This window comes from Pristis pectinata, chromosome 1 (genome assembly GCF_009764475.1).
Source record: "Pristis pectinata isolate sPriPec2 chromosome 1, sPriPec2.1.pri, whole genome shotgun sequence".
NCBI lineage: Eukaryota > Metazoa > Chordata > Chondrichthyes > Rhinopristiformes > Pristidae > Pristis > Pristis pectinata.
In genome coordinates this window covers 72,377,333-72,393,611 of record NC_067405.1, presented here as the reverse complement: position 1 = coordinate 72,393,611, position 16,279 = coordinate 72,377,333, and the positions used below count along the sequence as shown (strand labels likewise).

Here is a 16,279-nt window from a genome sequence, read left to right as displayed (position 1 = left end):
TGGAAATCTGAAATAAAACAGAAAATGCTGCAAACACTCAGCAGGTCAGGCAGCAGCTATGGAAAGCAAAAAAAGTTGACATTTCGAGTCAAAGACCCTTTCTCCGACCTGAGGAAGAGAGAAAACAAGTTGGTTTTAAGTTACAGAGAGGGCAGGGTAGCAGTGGATAGAACAAAGTCAATATCTCTGATATGATGAGGCCAAAATTGCTGTGGGAATAGGTATTAAAGATCATCCAGGTAATAGGGGCAGTTAGAGTGAGAGAAAAAAAGCTATTAAATGAGGCAGTTAAAGAGTGAGAACACGAAGAAACATGAAAGTTGTGAAATGCAGGGGGGCTGTGGGACATGCCCAGTGGGTCAGGTGGAGCTAATGGAAGGAGTAAAACTGAGCTAGTAACACAGACACATGAGTTAGAGCAGAACTGATCAGCTCTGATACAGCCAGAGAAAATAACTTGCCTGAAGTTGTAAAATTTGATATTGAGCTGTTGGTGTCTGCGAAGGGTGGGAAGCGAAGAGATGAAAGGACAAGTTTTGCATCTACATTTGCATGGAAAAGTGCTATAAGAAGGGGACTGGTAGGTAGGGTTGGAAGAATGGACCAGGGAGTCTCAATGGGTCCCTTTTTAAAATGCTGAGAGGGGAGGGGAAGATGTGTTCAGTTGTAAAATATCATTGACGCTAGTGGAAATGGTGAAAGAGGACTTGTTGAGTGAGGAGGCTGGCGGAGTGGAAAGTGAAGGTCAGGGGAACTTTATCCTTGCTCTTCCCAAAAGGAAAGAGGATGAGAGCAGACATGCAGGAAATAGATGAGATGCAGTTGAGGGCTCTGTCAATTATAGTAAGCAGAAGCCACCGTTCAGGAAGGAGGAGGACATCTTGGGGCACCTGTATGGAAAGTGTTGTCATTGGAACAACTATGATAGAGTTTGAAGAACTAGGGGAAAGGTGCAGAGTCCTTCTCGGAGGCAGAAAGGAAGTATAATTGCGATGGTGAGAGTCTGTGGACTTGTAAAGGATACTTGTCACTATCCTATTCCCCGAGATAGAGACACAGATCCTGGAAGGGAAGAGTCAAAGACCAAGCATATGAAGGTGCAAACAGTGTGGAAATAGGCAGCAAAAGTAATGAAAATTGCAAGTTCTATTTGAGTGCAGGGTGCAGGAAGCAGCACCAATCCAGTCATTACTGGGAAGAGTTAAAGGAGGGAGCACTAGTAAATGATCTTTTTAGTTGTTTATCAGTACAGTGTAGTTATCTAGATTTTTCATTCAATAGCAAGATTGCCTATAGTGTTGTGCACTCCAGTGTGGTGTGGCTGCAAACCCAGAATCCATTTCCCTTTTTTTTAAATACTTATCCAGTTACTGAAAGGACTGTTTGCACTAGGCTTGAGTGTTGCCATGATGTTCTCCACAGTCAATTTTCTGATAAGCTTGCATTATGCAAGCCCGCTGGAGAACACTAACACATGTTGAGGTACTGGTGGTCCCAGAGCTGACGAAAACAGAACATCCAACAGTTCCTGGCATACCATGCTCCAGAACTTGGCTGTGGTAATTGGTGAACATAATTTGGTGGCCTTTGTCAGCAGCTGGTTTGAATAGCACAAGCAGGATGTTGGTAGACAGCTTTAAGAGTGCTGTTAGCTACCATTGAATTTATTTGGGAAAGGGGGACTGCTTTATCAATAATACCTTTTTAAGATTTTGTATCTTGTTGCAGAAAGAAGAGGTGCCAGTAGATTATAATAAACGTGACCCAGAACACAAGCATATATACCGGTTCGTACGGACTCTCTTCAGTGCTGCCCAATTGACTGCAGAATGTGCAATAGTAACATTGGTAAGGGACTTGTACTGGAGCGCATATTTTTGGTGCTAAGCATTATACAACCCTGTGCAATCATTCCCATTTGTTTCAACTCTCTCTTAAAAAGATTTTAGTGGGGGGTGGGTAGGTGGTGAGAGGGTGAAATAAATATCTTTGGAAGATTTGAATGGCACAAAACTGAATTTAAAGTATTAGAGACCAGCAGCAATAATCACCTCTAATTTTGCCTGTCATCTTAATATTCCTTGAAATAACTACATCCTCCAGCAAAATGTACAAACTAAAAAATTACACCTACATTTGGCTGATATTTAGGATTTTTGTTATTGTCCAACTTTCTTGAAAAGAAATCAAAATCTCTTTTGCCATTTTTTTTGCTTCCAGCCATATCCTAACGGCAGCCAAGAATGATGGCAGGTGCAGTTACAGCTCGTGGAATTCTTATATATTTCAAGCAGCTGCTAGGATTAGATAATAATTAGGATTAATTAATAATCCTAAACTGTGCTGTATGACTCTATGACTGTGACTAATTAATAAACTGCTAGGATTATATATTAATGCTAGCATTAATATATAATCCTAGCATTAATATCCCTAGCAAATTGAATGTTCAGCAGAATTACACTCCTGGTAAAGTTAACCTTGTCAGTGGCTCCATAAATTACTGCGTTGTTTTCTGGATAGGTAGCAACATGTACTGACTTCCCAAGCTGTAGCTTTGCACAATATTTGAAGGTTGAAACTGATGGACTGACTTCATATTAATGAAACCAACCTCCTTTTATGTTCATAGTTTTTCTCAGCTTTGTAATGCCTTACATATTTATTAAAGGTGTCCTCCCCTTGTGTGTTTTACAACTCCCTGCATTCCCACAAAACCTCTTTTTGAATCCAGCATTAATTCATCAAGCCAATGTAAAACACATTCATTAAGCCATGCCTGGATGATCTTTATTCTCCTGTTCCTTCATTTGAAAACTAAGGAATCTTGTCAGTTAATCAAATTTCAACTGAGGGTGTTGCATTTGAGGTGTGTGCTTTTTAAGTAAATCATGAGGAATTTGTTACTTGAAGGGTTAATGTTGTTTAAAAATTGAGGAATTTGATAAAGTATGTAGTAGACACTGGAGTAGAAATTTGCCATTGGTTGAGTGCTAAATGCACAATGTTGTAGCGCAGATTTGTACTCCACTTCTGTAACTTGCTTCCATTGAATTTGGTGTGCAGCTCGCATATATTATAATATTGTATGTTTAGCACTTGCAGCTGAGATCAGATTTCTGCTACTAATTGACACTCCTGTCTGTTGAAATTAAAGAACATAAAATCAAGATAATTAACAAAAGAACCACTGAGAAAATGGGAGATTGTTTTATGTATCACTTATGATCTGTAAGGATGTCATGTGCAAAATCTAGAACTTGCTTTTGAAAGTCAGATATATCAAAAGAAGACATTTGCAAGACTGGCCAATTAATCCCTTTGCACAGTCTTTTTTGTCAGCACAGACACGGTGGACAATTGACAACATCCTGTGCTGTAATTTCTGTTTTCAAAGATTCCAAAAGCTGATGTTTGTAAAATTATACACACACTTTCTAAATTTGGAGCACAAACATGTTTGTCTTGTGCTGAGCCCATTATTTGTCTGAGAATGGAGTGTTGTTATGGATATACTTGCTTTTGTTTTTACAAACATTGACTCACCACTAGGTGGTACTGTTGCCTCTTGTCAATCTGGTGCTTTCAGCAAAATTTACATTTATGCCTGCCAATTTTCAATACAGAAACTTGATTTTTTAAAATTTTGAATTGTTCTAATTTTTTTTAAAAGAATTTACAGCACAGAGAAAAGCCTTTTTAGCCAAGCTAGTCTATCATGCTTCAAACAAGCCTTATCCTATTCCTCATGATCTAATCACAACAACAAAAAACCTCCTGTTTCATTTGCCTTCAGTTACTTGCCATTCTTACTCTTGTGAGTTGATCTCTGATTTTTCTTTTATCTCAACTGCTCTCCATGGTAATAATTCCTTCTAACTATTTAGTGGCTGCAGACCTGAATTCTTGACAAGCAGGCTTGATCACCTATATAAGAAGTATGTAGTAATCCTGTTGAATTTAAGGTAATTTTAGTGTGCTGCACTTTTTGCAAAGTATTCATCTGGCTTACTTGTCCATTTTACCCATTCTTTTCCACAACAGTTTGCACCCAACACAACAGTTTCTCCCTATCCTCCCAGTAAACTGTTAGCTGGCTTACAGTGGTGGCCATCTCTCTCTGTAAGCGATGAGGTCAAGCCTGAACCCCACCCACAGCACAAAATCTAGATTAGCACATGTCTGTCACTGGAGGCACCATTTCCTGGAGTAGGCCTTAATCATTTCCCCTATAGGTCTAAAGTTGTTGGTGGGAAACCTTTTGAAATTCAATAACCTGGATGAACATCAGTCAGATATTTGGACAAACTTAGATTTAAGGTGTTTGTGATACAGATCTGTAAAGGCAAATCATACTTGGCTAACTTGACTGAAGTGTTTTCATGTTGTTCTGGAGAGAATATGGGAAAGCAAAGCATCTGATGTTGTGCATATGGACTTTGGAAAGGTATTTCATGAAGTCTCACATTAAGCTTGTTATCAAGATTGAAGCAGATGTAATAAACTTATAGGAATCCATGGCCCACGATCTCTCAAAATGGTGATTCAAAAGCTCAAGTGGACTCGAGATGCCATTGAGAGTCTCAAGATGATGTGTCAGGAGCACTTGCAAGCTCAATGTAGATGGCAGAAGGAAAGCAGCAATTAACACCTGCCCCATCTGTGGCAGGGTACAGTGGCATGCAAAAGTTTGGGCACCCCTGGTCAAAATTTCTGTTACTGTGAATAGTTAAGTGAGTAGAAGATGAACTGATCTCCAAAAGTCATAAAGCTAAAGACGAAATATTCTTTTCACCATTTTAAGCAAGATTAGTGTATTATTTTTGTTTTGTACAATTTTAGAGTGAAAAAAGGAAAGGAGCACCATGCAAAAGTTTGGGCACCCCAAGAGATTTGAGCTCTCAGATAACTTTTACCAAGGTCTCAGACTTTCATTAGCTTGTTAGGGCTATGGCTTGTTCACAGTCATCATTAGGAAAGGCCAGGTGATGCAAATTTCAAAGCTTTATAAATATCCTGACTCCTCAAACCTTGTCCCAACAATCAGCAGCCATGGGCCCCTCTAAGCAGTTGCCTAGCTCTCTGAAAATGAAAATAAATGATCTCCACAAAGCAGGAGAAGGCTATAAGAAGATAGCAAAGCGTTTTTAGGTAGCCGTTTCCTCAGTTCATAATGTAATTAAGGAATGGCAGTTAACAGGAATGGTGGAGGTTAAGTTAAGGTCTGGAAGACCAAGAAAATTTTCCGAGAGAACTGCTCGTAGGATTGCTAGAAAGGCAAATCAAAACCCCTGTTTGACTGCAAAAGACCTTCAGGAAGATTTAGCAGACTCTGGAGTGGTGGTGCACTGTTCTACTGTGCAGCGACACCTGCACAAACATGGAAGAGTCATCAGAAGAAAACCTTTCCTGCGTCCTCACCACAAAATTCAGCATCAGAAGTTTGCAAAGGAACATCTAAACGAGCCTGATGCATTTTGGAAACAAGTCCTGTGGACTGATGAAATTAAAATAGAACTTTTTGGCTACAATGAGCAAAGGTATGTTTGGAGAAAAAAGGGTGCAGAATTTCATGAAAAGAACACCTCTCCAACTGTTAAGCATGGGATGGATTGCTCATGCTTTGGGCTTGTGTTGCAGCCAGTGGCATGGGGAACATTTCACTGGTAGGGGGAAGAATGAACTCAATTAAATACCAGCAAATTCTGGAAGCAAACATTACACCATCTGTAAAAAAAAAAGCTGAAGATGAAAAGAGGATGGCTTCTACAACAGGATATTGATCCTAAACACACCTTAAAATCCACAATGGACTACCTCGAGACACCAGCTGAAGGTTTTGCCATGGCCCTCACAGTCCCCCAACCTAAACATCATTAATAATCTGTGGATAGACCTCAAAAGAGCAGTGCATGCAAGATGGCCCAAGAATCTCAGAGAACTAGAAGCCTTTTGCAAGGGAGATGGGCGAAAATCCCCCAAACAAGAATTGAAAGACTCTTAGCTGGCTACAGAAAGTGTTTACAAGCTGTGATACTTGCCAAAGAGGGTGTTACTAAGTGCTGACCATGCAGGGTGCCCAAACTTTTGCTTCGGGCCCTTTTCCTCTTTTGTTATTTTGAAACTGTAAAAGGTGGAAATTAAAAAGTAATCTTGCTTAAAATATTAAAGAAATGTGTCATCTTTAACTTTATGCCTTTTGGAAATCAGGTCATCTTTTACTCGCTTAGCTATTCACAGTAACAGAAATTTTGACTGGGGTGCCCAGACTTTTGCATGCCACTGTATATGGGTTTCCCCATTGGCCTTTACAGCCACTTCAGAACTCACTGTTCTTGAGTGTAAGCAAGTCACCTTCAGTCCAGAGGGACTGCTTAAGGAGAGAAACATATCATCAATGGAACCTTGTTTTTTTTGTGTGTGAATAAGAAGCTTGCAGTGCAAAAGTCAGGTGGATATACTTGTCATCACGTGGATAATTGCTTTGATTTGTGAAGGGTGGATTATGCCTGTCAAATCAGATTGATTTTTTTTTTGAGGAGCTAATCAAAGTATTGGACAGGGGAAAGTCTATGAATGTTATTTGTATGGACTGATAGGAGCGATTTTATAAAAAAATCTGTTGTAAGAGATCGTTAGTTAAAGTTGAAGGTCCTGAAACTGAAATCTAGGAAATTGGCTGAGAATAGTGGATAAGAATATTTGACAAATACTCAAGTTTGTCAGAACGTAAATGGTGGACTCCTGCAAGGATCTGTGTTGGGGACTCGGCTGTATTCATAAATTACTTGAATCATGGGTTAGAAAGTCACAAATTTATGTTTTGCAATGAAGCAAAGATGGGCATCATTGTATATTGATGGAAAGATTATTGTTTGTAATTGGTTGAGTGAATGGGGAAAACCAGGGCAAAGGAGGCGGATGTCACATCATCCACTTTGGATATAGTACAATGGACAGAACCCATTACTTTCTAAATGACGGAAATCTAGAAGTAGTTGAAGACCAAAGAGACTCCAGACTGCATGTGCATTCATAAAATTACATGAACAGGTGCAAGGAGAAAAGACTAATGGAATGCTGTATTTGCATTTAGAGGATTGAAGTGTTAGGGGATAGGGACTATACTACAGCTATCTAAGCTATCTATATGGGGGGGGGGGGGGTGGAAGAAACTCTGGTCAGCCCATACTTGAGAGCTTTTTTTAAACGTACCACAATTTAGGAAGGTGTTGGAGACAGCACAGCATAGGCTTATTAGAGTGATAGCGAATCACTAAAGGTTAAATTATGTGAAGAGTTTAGAGAAATTAGTATTTTACTATCTCAAATTTGGAAGGTTAAGGCACTCTTTGACTAAGGCTTTCAAGATATTATAGGGAATTGATGAAGTAAATAAAACATTTTTGCAAATTGCGAACTCTTGGAGTTAATAGACTTTAAGAAAAATTAGAATTCAGCCTTTTGGGAGTGGAATTAGAAAACCCCTCTGCGCACACAGTAGTGATGTGGAACTCTCTTCTGTCAATGGCAGTCGATACTGGATTCATGAAAGCTTTAAATCAGACATTGACATGTTAGATAACCAAAAGTATTAAAAATACAGAGAAGCTTTGGGTCACAGATTGGCCGTGGATTTGATTGATTGGAGGAATGGGCAGAAGTAACTAAATGACCTGCTGGCATTTGTGTGTTTATATATCTTTACAAGATATGAATTTGTGCCAGCTGATTTGCCTTTCTTTTCTGTCATTTTGAATCTCTTGTGAACATTTAAGAGGCAATTCTTCTCCTCCTTCCCCCACTCCCCTCTTGGGTGGTGTAAGTAATAGGAAGTTGCTTTGTTGTGAATCCCAGCTTACAATCCACATCACTCAGTGTTACAGTGTGTTGCAGCTCCATAGTGATATGACATTTTATTTTTGTCCTTTTTGATTTTGTTTTTCCCCTTTTTAGGTCATTGTGCATCACTGACCAACCAAACAGGCCAACTGCTCCTTTTCTTGTTCATTGAGACCTCTGCCAAGAAACCTGTAAGACCAGACCAAGTTGTCTTTGGCCTGTTTTTTTTACACCAGTTCTCACCATCTTTGGGCTGCATGGCTGAAACTGAGAAATACTGCAGCAGGACATTGGTCACAACCCTTGCATCTCCTCCTTTGAGGTCCATCAAAGTAACATGCTAGAGTGACACTTTGCAGTAAAAATAACATGAAAGATGCTTGGCAAAAAAATTACCTGGCTCGTCTCTCAAGCAGAGGGGGTGGTTTGGCCTTGTCTCTCTCCATTTTGTTCTGCACTGCTGCTTTATGGGGGTTCTTTTGACATTTGTGGTAGTCCCCTATCTTCTCCAATCCCCATCCCCACACATAAAAGTATTAAGAGCTCAGGTACTTATGTTTTACTCTTTTTGTACAATTATAACTTGAATGAACATGCTTTCTCCCAGGTATATCTAGAAAGGTTGCTGACGTATGCCGAGATAGATATTTGCCCCAGTAACTGGAAACGGATTGTACTGGGTGCCATCCTGCTTGCTTCCAAGGTATGGGATGATCAGGCAGTCTGGAATGTGGACTACTGTCAGATTCTGAAAGACATGACCGTTGAGGATATGTAAGTATTTGAGTTTACCTTTATCTAGATTTGCAAACGTTGAGCAACAAGCAGTCTGCTGGAGGAACTCAACAAGTCAAGCACCAGTTGAGGGGGGGAGGAATTGAGACCCTGAATCAGTCCAGACGCTGCTCAGTCCGCTGAATTCCTCCGGCAGATTGTTGCTCCAGATTCCAGTATCTGCAGTCTACAGTGTTTTGCAACAGTTGAAAATCACTTTACCACATCAGTGCAGCATTCAGACTTAATTAGCATGCTTGAGCAAACTGTAAATTGCATTTATAAAATGCCTTTTAATGTAGTAAAATCTCTGCAAGTGCTTCATAGGAATGTTATCAAACAAAAATTGACACAAAGCCTTATAAGGAGATATTATGGCAGCTTGGTCAAAAAGGTAGATATTAGGGAGCACCGTAAAACTGACCTCTTTTCAAAGTAATTTAGGAAGGGACAAAGAGCAGCCTGAATATTTTGGAGGTTGGAATAGATTATAGAAATAGAGAAATGAGACTTTGGGGGCTAATGAAGGACAGCAAGCACAAACGTGATGGAAGAACAAGATTTTATGCATTCTAACTAAGAGGAAAGCAACAAAGTTTTTGGGGGGGGGGGGGGTTGTGAAAAAGACAAGTCCAAATTCTATAATCTTAATCATTCTTTACAATTTCTCTCGTGTTTCAAAAATAGAAATGGAAAAGGCTTTTTGTGTTGAAGAGCGTTATAATAAAAAGCATGGTTCAACTCCTGGTGTAGGCATGTACGTAAATGTGTAAACTGAGTGCATTTTCAATATTTGGAAACAAGATGGATGAATAATCTCAGCTGTTCTTGGGAACACTCATAAGGTGCATTTTACCAACACTGGGGGAAAGCTTGCTGCAAATTTTAGTAAGCTGCTACTGCTTTATTTACTTGCAAATTGTTTTTGATGCTCTCTCTTCAGACTCTTGCTATGAATGTTGGAATGAATGACAAATGACTGACAAATGAATTGAGAAATGTTGAGGCTGGTTTTTTTTTGCATTGGTGCCTTTGTTCAGCTTCATTAAAAATGGAAGCTGATAAAAGATGAGAGTAAGTGGATGTTGAAGTTCATTTTAAGATAATTATTTAATAAAGCTCATTGAGAATTGCACAGCTTCCATGGCTGCAGATGTCAAGGGCAGTGGAGTGTAGCACTCCTGCTATATGCTACCTATGTATTAGCCTGTTGCATAACGAAGAGCGGCCTCCTGTTAAAAGCCTTTTCTATAATGCGTCTCTGCAGGTTCAAGAGCCCTCATCCTCTGACATGATAACAGCAGTATTCTGAGAGTCCATTTGTTGCCTTGGTGACTGGCTAAGGCTTTTGTGTGTTGTGTGTTTGTGTGTGTATATATAAGTCTGTGTTTTTAGCTCCCCAGTAAATCTGTCTGTTATCATCCTGGTGAAAGTAGCTCTGAGTCACTTGCTGATAATGCACAGCATATGAATCCTTTTCATCTGTTGTGGGGATGCTATGTTTTTGAAAGATGGAAGACTAAATATTATTTTCCTTAAATTTGTTTTTTGTTAACCATCAGTTTAAAGGGCAGAGCATTTTTGTATGAAGCTCCTGTGGTGGATGTTCAATTATTGTCATCTCACTTCATGTATTGTGTAAAAGCTAATTAAAATTGCAAACTTATTGTTCTATGCTATTAAACCTGGAAGTTAGTCTGGCATTTCTACTAGTAAGGTGCACATATATTTACAGTTCATTTCCTTTTGATGCATGTCCTTTACTGCCATCCTGTTGCATAATTATTGTACACAATACTGGGTCCCACATGCCTTGAATGCAGTCTTACACTTTGGAAAGTTGAAGTGCAAGCTCTGACTCTATAGAGTTCTGAGCTGAAAGTGCACCCTTTAATTCAAAGAAATAATCGTGGGCTTGTGTTCTTATGCCTCACTGATCTAGTTGACCTCCTGAGTCATAGTCATACAGCACAAAAGTAATCTCTTTGGCCCATCATGATCCATCCTGACCATTGAGTCACTATCTATACTAATCCCATTTACCAGTAATTGGTCTATAGCCTTCTTTGTCTTGCAATTCAAGTGCTGATCTAGATATTACTAAAATATTATATGAGTACCTGCCTCCACCACCACCTTTCCAGATTCTAACCACCCTCTGGCTGAAAAAACTCCTCCTTGGATCCCCTCTTAACCTTTTACTACTTGCCCTGTTGCTTTGTGCTTCCACATGGTAAATATTATAGGACTAAGTAGTGTTGTTGAGGAAACTTTGGTGAATTGCTGCAGTGCATCTTTTAGACTGCAACCACACTGCCCTTTTGACAAAGCGAGCGAATATTTAAATTGATGGAAGGGTTCTAATCCAAGTAAGCAGCTTTATCCTGGATGGCGTTGGGTGAAGAGTATTTCATCAAACTTCTAGCGTGTGGAAAGGTTGAGGAATTGAGAGGTTCAGTGTTCCCAGCTTTTGACTTGGTTTTGTAGCCTCAATATTTATATGGTCAATGTTGATCCTCCAGGTCCTTGGGTAATTCAACAAAGGGAATGTCATTGAATAATGAGGAGAGCTGAATAGACCCTCTTGAAGGTTATTGCCTGGTTCTTCTGTGGCACAGTTGTTAGTTGCCTATGCCCTGATTATTATCCAGGACTTATGTTCAGACACAAGTTGTTTCATTATCTGAGGAGATGTGAATGAAATTGAGTCAAGAATGGACATCCTCACTCTTGGTTTCAGAATGAAGGTTGATGGTGAAGCAGCTGGAGATGTTTGGGTCTAGGACAGCACCCTGAGGAGCTGCTGCAGTATGTCCTGAGGCTGAACTAATTGATCTCCTAAAATCTTGGCCATAATTGTGCTATGATTTGGTAATGGAGCTAAGAGAGTGCCCGGCTGTTCCTGCATAATATGAAAAGGCCTACAATTTTATAATTTGATCTGATAGTTTGTCTTTTCATTTGGAATAAGAATAGGCCTTTCAGACTCCTTAGTTTGTCAGTCAGTTCATGCTTAATTCTAGCAAGCGTAGTGAGATATGAACTTGAATTTTTAGATTGCTGAACATATCTCCAGGCTACTAGCACCTACCACCACAGTCTCTAGTAATACAATTTACAGTTGTGGAAAAAAGAGGTAGTTAGTTGAAATACTTACTGCTTGTGTAGCATCACCTGGTTGGAACCAGATTTATTGTCACTGACTTGTATGACGTGAAATTTGTTGTTTTGCAGCATCAGTACAATGCAAAGACAAAAAAATTACTATAAATTACAAAAACAAATAGTGCAAAAGAAAGGGATAATGAGGTAGTGTTCATGGACTGTTCAGAAATCTGACGGCAGAGGGGAAGAAGCTGTTCCTGAATCGTTGTGGGTCTTCAGGTTCCTATACCTCCTCCCTGATGGTAGTAATGAGAGAAGGGCATGACCCAGGTGGTGAGGGTCCTTAATGATGGATACTGCCTTCTTGAGGCACCACCTCTTGAAGATGTCCTTGATGGTGGGGAGGGTTGTACTTGTGATGGAGTTGGCTGAGTCTACAACCCTCTGCAGCCTCTTGCGATCTTGTCAATTTCTCTACTCTCCTATTTCTTGCTGGCACCCGGGAATTCTACCACAGTACAATGTAAAATACTGCATTTATCTTCGAGTGCCAGTACTATGTGGCTCGTTTCCAGTGGAAGCTCTATAAGTTGTGTGTTAGCAACTACTTGAACAGTGTAAATATGCATTTGTGAGGTAGATACTTTAGAGTATGAAAACGTCCAGCTAATTTACCAACCATATTGAGAGCTGTAAACTTAGATGGGTCGAACAATACCATACAATGGGCTGACTTTTGGTTTTTTTTGCTAAATTTGTCTGTGCATTCCAAGGTGTCTGGATTGTTGAAGTTAATTAGGTTTTTGATAATCTGTTAATCAAGCGCCTTGTTCCTTGATTTACAAACATCCAGTTTGTGAATTTTCAGTATGATGCTGTAGACTCTTTGGGGTACATGTCTTTGATTTAAGAATCTACTTTGATTTAATAAATAGCGTGCTATTCACTGCCCAGAGGAATACACTGGTAGGAAAACATCCATAATACATTTCACCCAGCCTTTTCTGTTCATGAAAGTTCGCTTAATGAAATGTTTTCCAAGAGTACATCTGGTTTGTAAATTGAGGAATGGCTACTATTTTATTGGAAGGTTTTTCATTTTGTTTTCTTTCCCGACAGGAATGAGATGGAGAGACAGTTCCTAGAGTTGCTACAGTTTAATATTAATGTTCCTGCTAGTGTTTACGCCAAATATTACTTTGATCTGCGTTCTCTGGCAGATGACAACAATATGAACTTCCCCTTGGAACCACTCAGCAAAGAGCGAGCACAAAAACTGGAGGTAATGACTGTTAGAACAACCAAACAAAGCACTATCCATTTACGGAACAGTTTTTTTGACCATGGGTAAGCCCAGTATGTTTTGGATCCACAAGATCCCACAAACTGCAGTGAGATGCGCGATACAATAATTGGAAAGGAAACAGGTTTTGGTTGGGAGATAAGTGCTGCAATAACTCATTTGCTCTTTGAAAAGAGACCTGAGATCTTTTGCATCTACAGTGGTATGCAACAGCTTGGGCACCCCTGGTCAAAATTTCTGTTACTGTGAATAGCTAAGTGGGTAAAAGATGACCTGATTTCCAAAAGGCATAAAGTTAAAGATGACACATTTCTTTGATATTTTAAGCAAGATTACTTTTTTATTTCCATCTTTTACAGTTTCAAAATAACAAAAAAGGAAAAGGGCCCGAAGCAAAAGTTTGCATGCACTGCTCTTTTGAGATCTATCCACAGATTTTTGATTATGTTTAGGTCAGGGGACTGTGAGGGCCATGGCAAAACCTTCAGCTGGTGTCTCTTGAGGTAGTCCATTGTGGATTTTGAGGTGTGTTTAGGATCATTATCCTGTTGTAGAAGCCATCCTCTTTTCATCTTCAGCTTTTTTTTCACAGATGGTGTAATGTTTGCTTCCAGAATTTGCTGGTATTTAATTGAGTTCATTCTTCCCTCTACCAGTGAAATGTTCCCCATGCCACTGGCTGCAACACAAGCCCAAAGCATGAGCAATCCATCCCGTGCTTAACAGTTGGAGAGGTGTTCTTTTCATGAAATTCTGCACCCTTTTTTCTCCAAACATACCTTTGCTCATTGCGGCCAAAAAGTTCTATTTTAATTTCATCAGTCCACAGGACTTGTTTTCAAAATGCATCAGGCTCGTTTAGATGTTCCTTTGCAAACTTCTGGCGCTGAATTTTGTGGTGAGGACGCAGGAAAGGTTTTCTTCTGATGACTCTTCCATGAAGGTCATATTTGTGCAGGTGTCGCTGCACAGTAGAACAGTGCACCACCACTCCAGAGTCTGCTAAATCTTCCTGAAGGTCTTTTGCAGTCAAACGGGGGTTTTGATTTGCCTTTCTAGCAATCCTACGAGCAGTTCTCTCAGAAAGTTTCCTTGGTCTTCCAGACCTCAACTTGACCTCCACCATTCCCATTAACTGCCATTTCTTAATTACATTATGAACTGAGGAAACGGCTACCTGAAAACGTTTGCTATCTTCTTATAGCCTTCTCCTGCTTTGTGGAGATCATTTATTTTAATTTTCAGAGTGCTAGGCAGTTGCTTAGAGGAGCCTATGGCTGCTGATTGTTGGGACAAGGTTTGAGGAGTCAGGGTATTTATAAAGCTTTGAAATTTGCATCACCTGGCCTTTCCTAATGATGACTGTGAACAGGCCATAGCCCGAACAAGCTAATAAAGGTCTGAGACCTTGGTAAAAGTTATCTGAGAGCTCAAATCTCTTGGGGTGCCCAAACATTTGCATGGTGCTTCTTTCCTTTTTTCACTCTAAAATTGTACAAAACAAAAATAAAACACTAATCTTGCTTAAAATGTTGAAAAGTATGTTTCATCTTTAACTTTATGACTTTTGAAGATCAGTTCATCTTCTACTCACTTAACTATTCACAGTAACAGAAATTTTGACCAGGGGTGCCCAAACTTTTGCATGCCACTGTATCTGGGACGGCCTCCATTTAAAGTTTTGTCCAAAGGCTGGTTCCCTCTAAGTTGTGCAGTGGTGTCAATCCAGCTTGTGCTCCAATTCCTGATATTGACAGTGAGTCAGCAGCTTCAACAGTGTTACCAGTATTGCTCTCTAGTGCCAACAGACTTGTTTAATTGGGAGCTGCCAATCACATCGATGAGCATCTAACAAGGAAATATGGATAAACCTGGAACTGTTCTTAAAGTGAATCTACCTCCTTACACCTCATCTTGTGGACTAACAGGTCATTTGGCACTTTCTCCAGTCACTACTAATTAAGTGATTTTCTTGATTTCTAGCTGCTGACTTTGCCATCTAGGTAAAAGCAGCTCACTTGATTGGAGCTTCACCCATCACCTAAATATTTACTCCCTTCACCACGGATGCATTATTGGCTGGGGTGCATACCTACCTAGAAAAGGTGTTATAGTTTCTCTCAACAACCACTTCAACAGGCATCACACAAACCTATTAGCTTGACCACCGAGAAGGCACATTGGAATTGCCTTCCTCTTTAAAATCCACTCCAGGTTGTACACTATCCTGACAGAAATATATTGCTGTTTCTCCACTGGCTCTAAATCCTGGATCTTCCCACCCAACAACACTGGAAATACTTCCACCAGAATGACTGCATTGATTCAGGTGTCAGCTCACCCTCACATTCATGAGAGCAATTAAGGATCAGCAATAAGTGCTGCCCTTGCTGCCAGAACCCACATCTCATAGAACAAACTAAGACTGTTCAGGGAGTTGAATGGTGTGTAGGACTTGCAGCATTGCATTTGTTTTTATTAATAGTATGCAACCAGAGAAATAACATTGGTATTTGTTACATTTTATTGACAATGAGCCCAGAGAGCCGCACTTGAGCATAAATTGATCCAATAGAGGCATTTATGATTAAAGGATTTAATATTGTAAATAGTTGTTCATTCCTCTGGTGGGAAGTCCAAAACAAGGAGGTGTAACAAAATTAGAGAATCCATTGGTATGATGTCAGGAAGCATTTCCTTGTACAAAGAACAGTGGAGGTAGGGATTGATTTTAAAATCTATGTTTACTTCTACTTTCTTTTAGGTTAATGTGGATGAATGAGTGTTAGGATGCAGATCTTCCTTAATTCATTTGCATAACAAAATAGACTTTGTTCGTGATGAGACACTGGGAGGCACTTAACAGTACCACAATAATAATCTGTACTCCCTTCTCTACTTTGAAGTTAGCTGATTTTCATTTAATTTTTGCAAAGGTAGAGGATCTAATTTTCTTGTAACTTTTCGAAAGTGTTTGGGTAACCCACTGCCCTCTTCCACCTCACAAACTGATCTGCTGCGCAAAGGCAACTGGCTTGGAAACTGCACCTTAAGGAAGGGCATGTACTGAGGGCTAGGATAAGTTCTGATTGCTCTTGCGAACCCTAGATTGTTGTACTAACTTGCAAAGTCAAAGTCAAGTTTATTGTCGTATGCACAAGCACATGTATGCACGGATACAATGAAAAATTTACTTGCAGCAGCATCACAGGAAGATGACCAACAAATCATTGCAGGGGCTTCCTTGGGTGGGAG

The 16,279-nt window shown here is 39.8% G+C and overlaps 1 protein-coding gene across 5 annotated transcripts in view; it reads left to right on the top strand.

Moving 5' to 3' along the window:
- Positions 1 to 16,279, top strand: part of ccnyl1 (cyclin Y-like 1) — a 63,769-nt gene that overhangs the window by 38,859 nt on the left and 8,631 nt on the right. For 4 of the 5 annotated variants that reach the window (XM_052028857.1, XM_052028873.1, XM_052028864.1 and 1 more), the window contains 3 exons: positions 1,729 to 1,848; positions 8,450 to 8,616; positions 12,841 to 13,003. In XM_052028857.1, coding sequence (XP_051884817.1) covers positions 1,729 to 1,848; positions 8,450 to 8,616; positions 12,841 to 13,003 — 450 coding nt within the window. Of the gene's footprint in view, positions 1 to 1,728; positions 1,849 to 8,449; positions 8,617 to 12,840; positions 13,004 to 16,279 lie in introns of those variants that run through there. The other variant, XM_052028883.1, reaches the window with a different exon arrangement.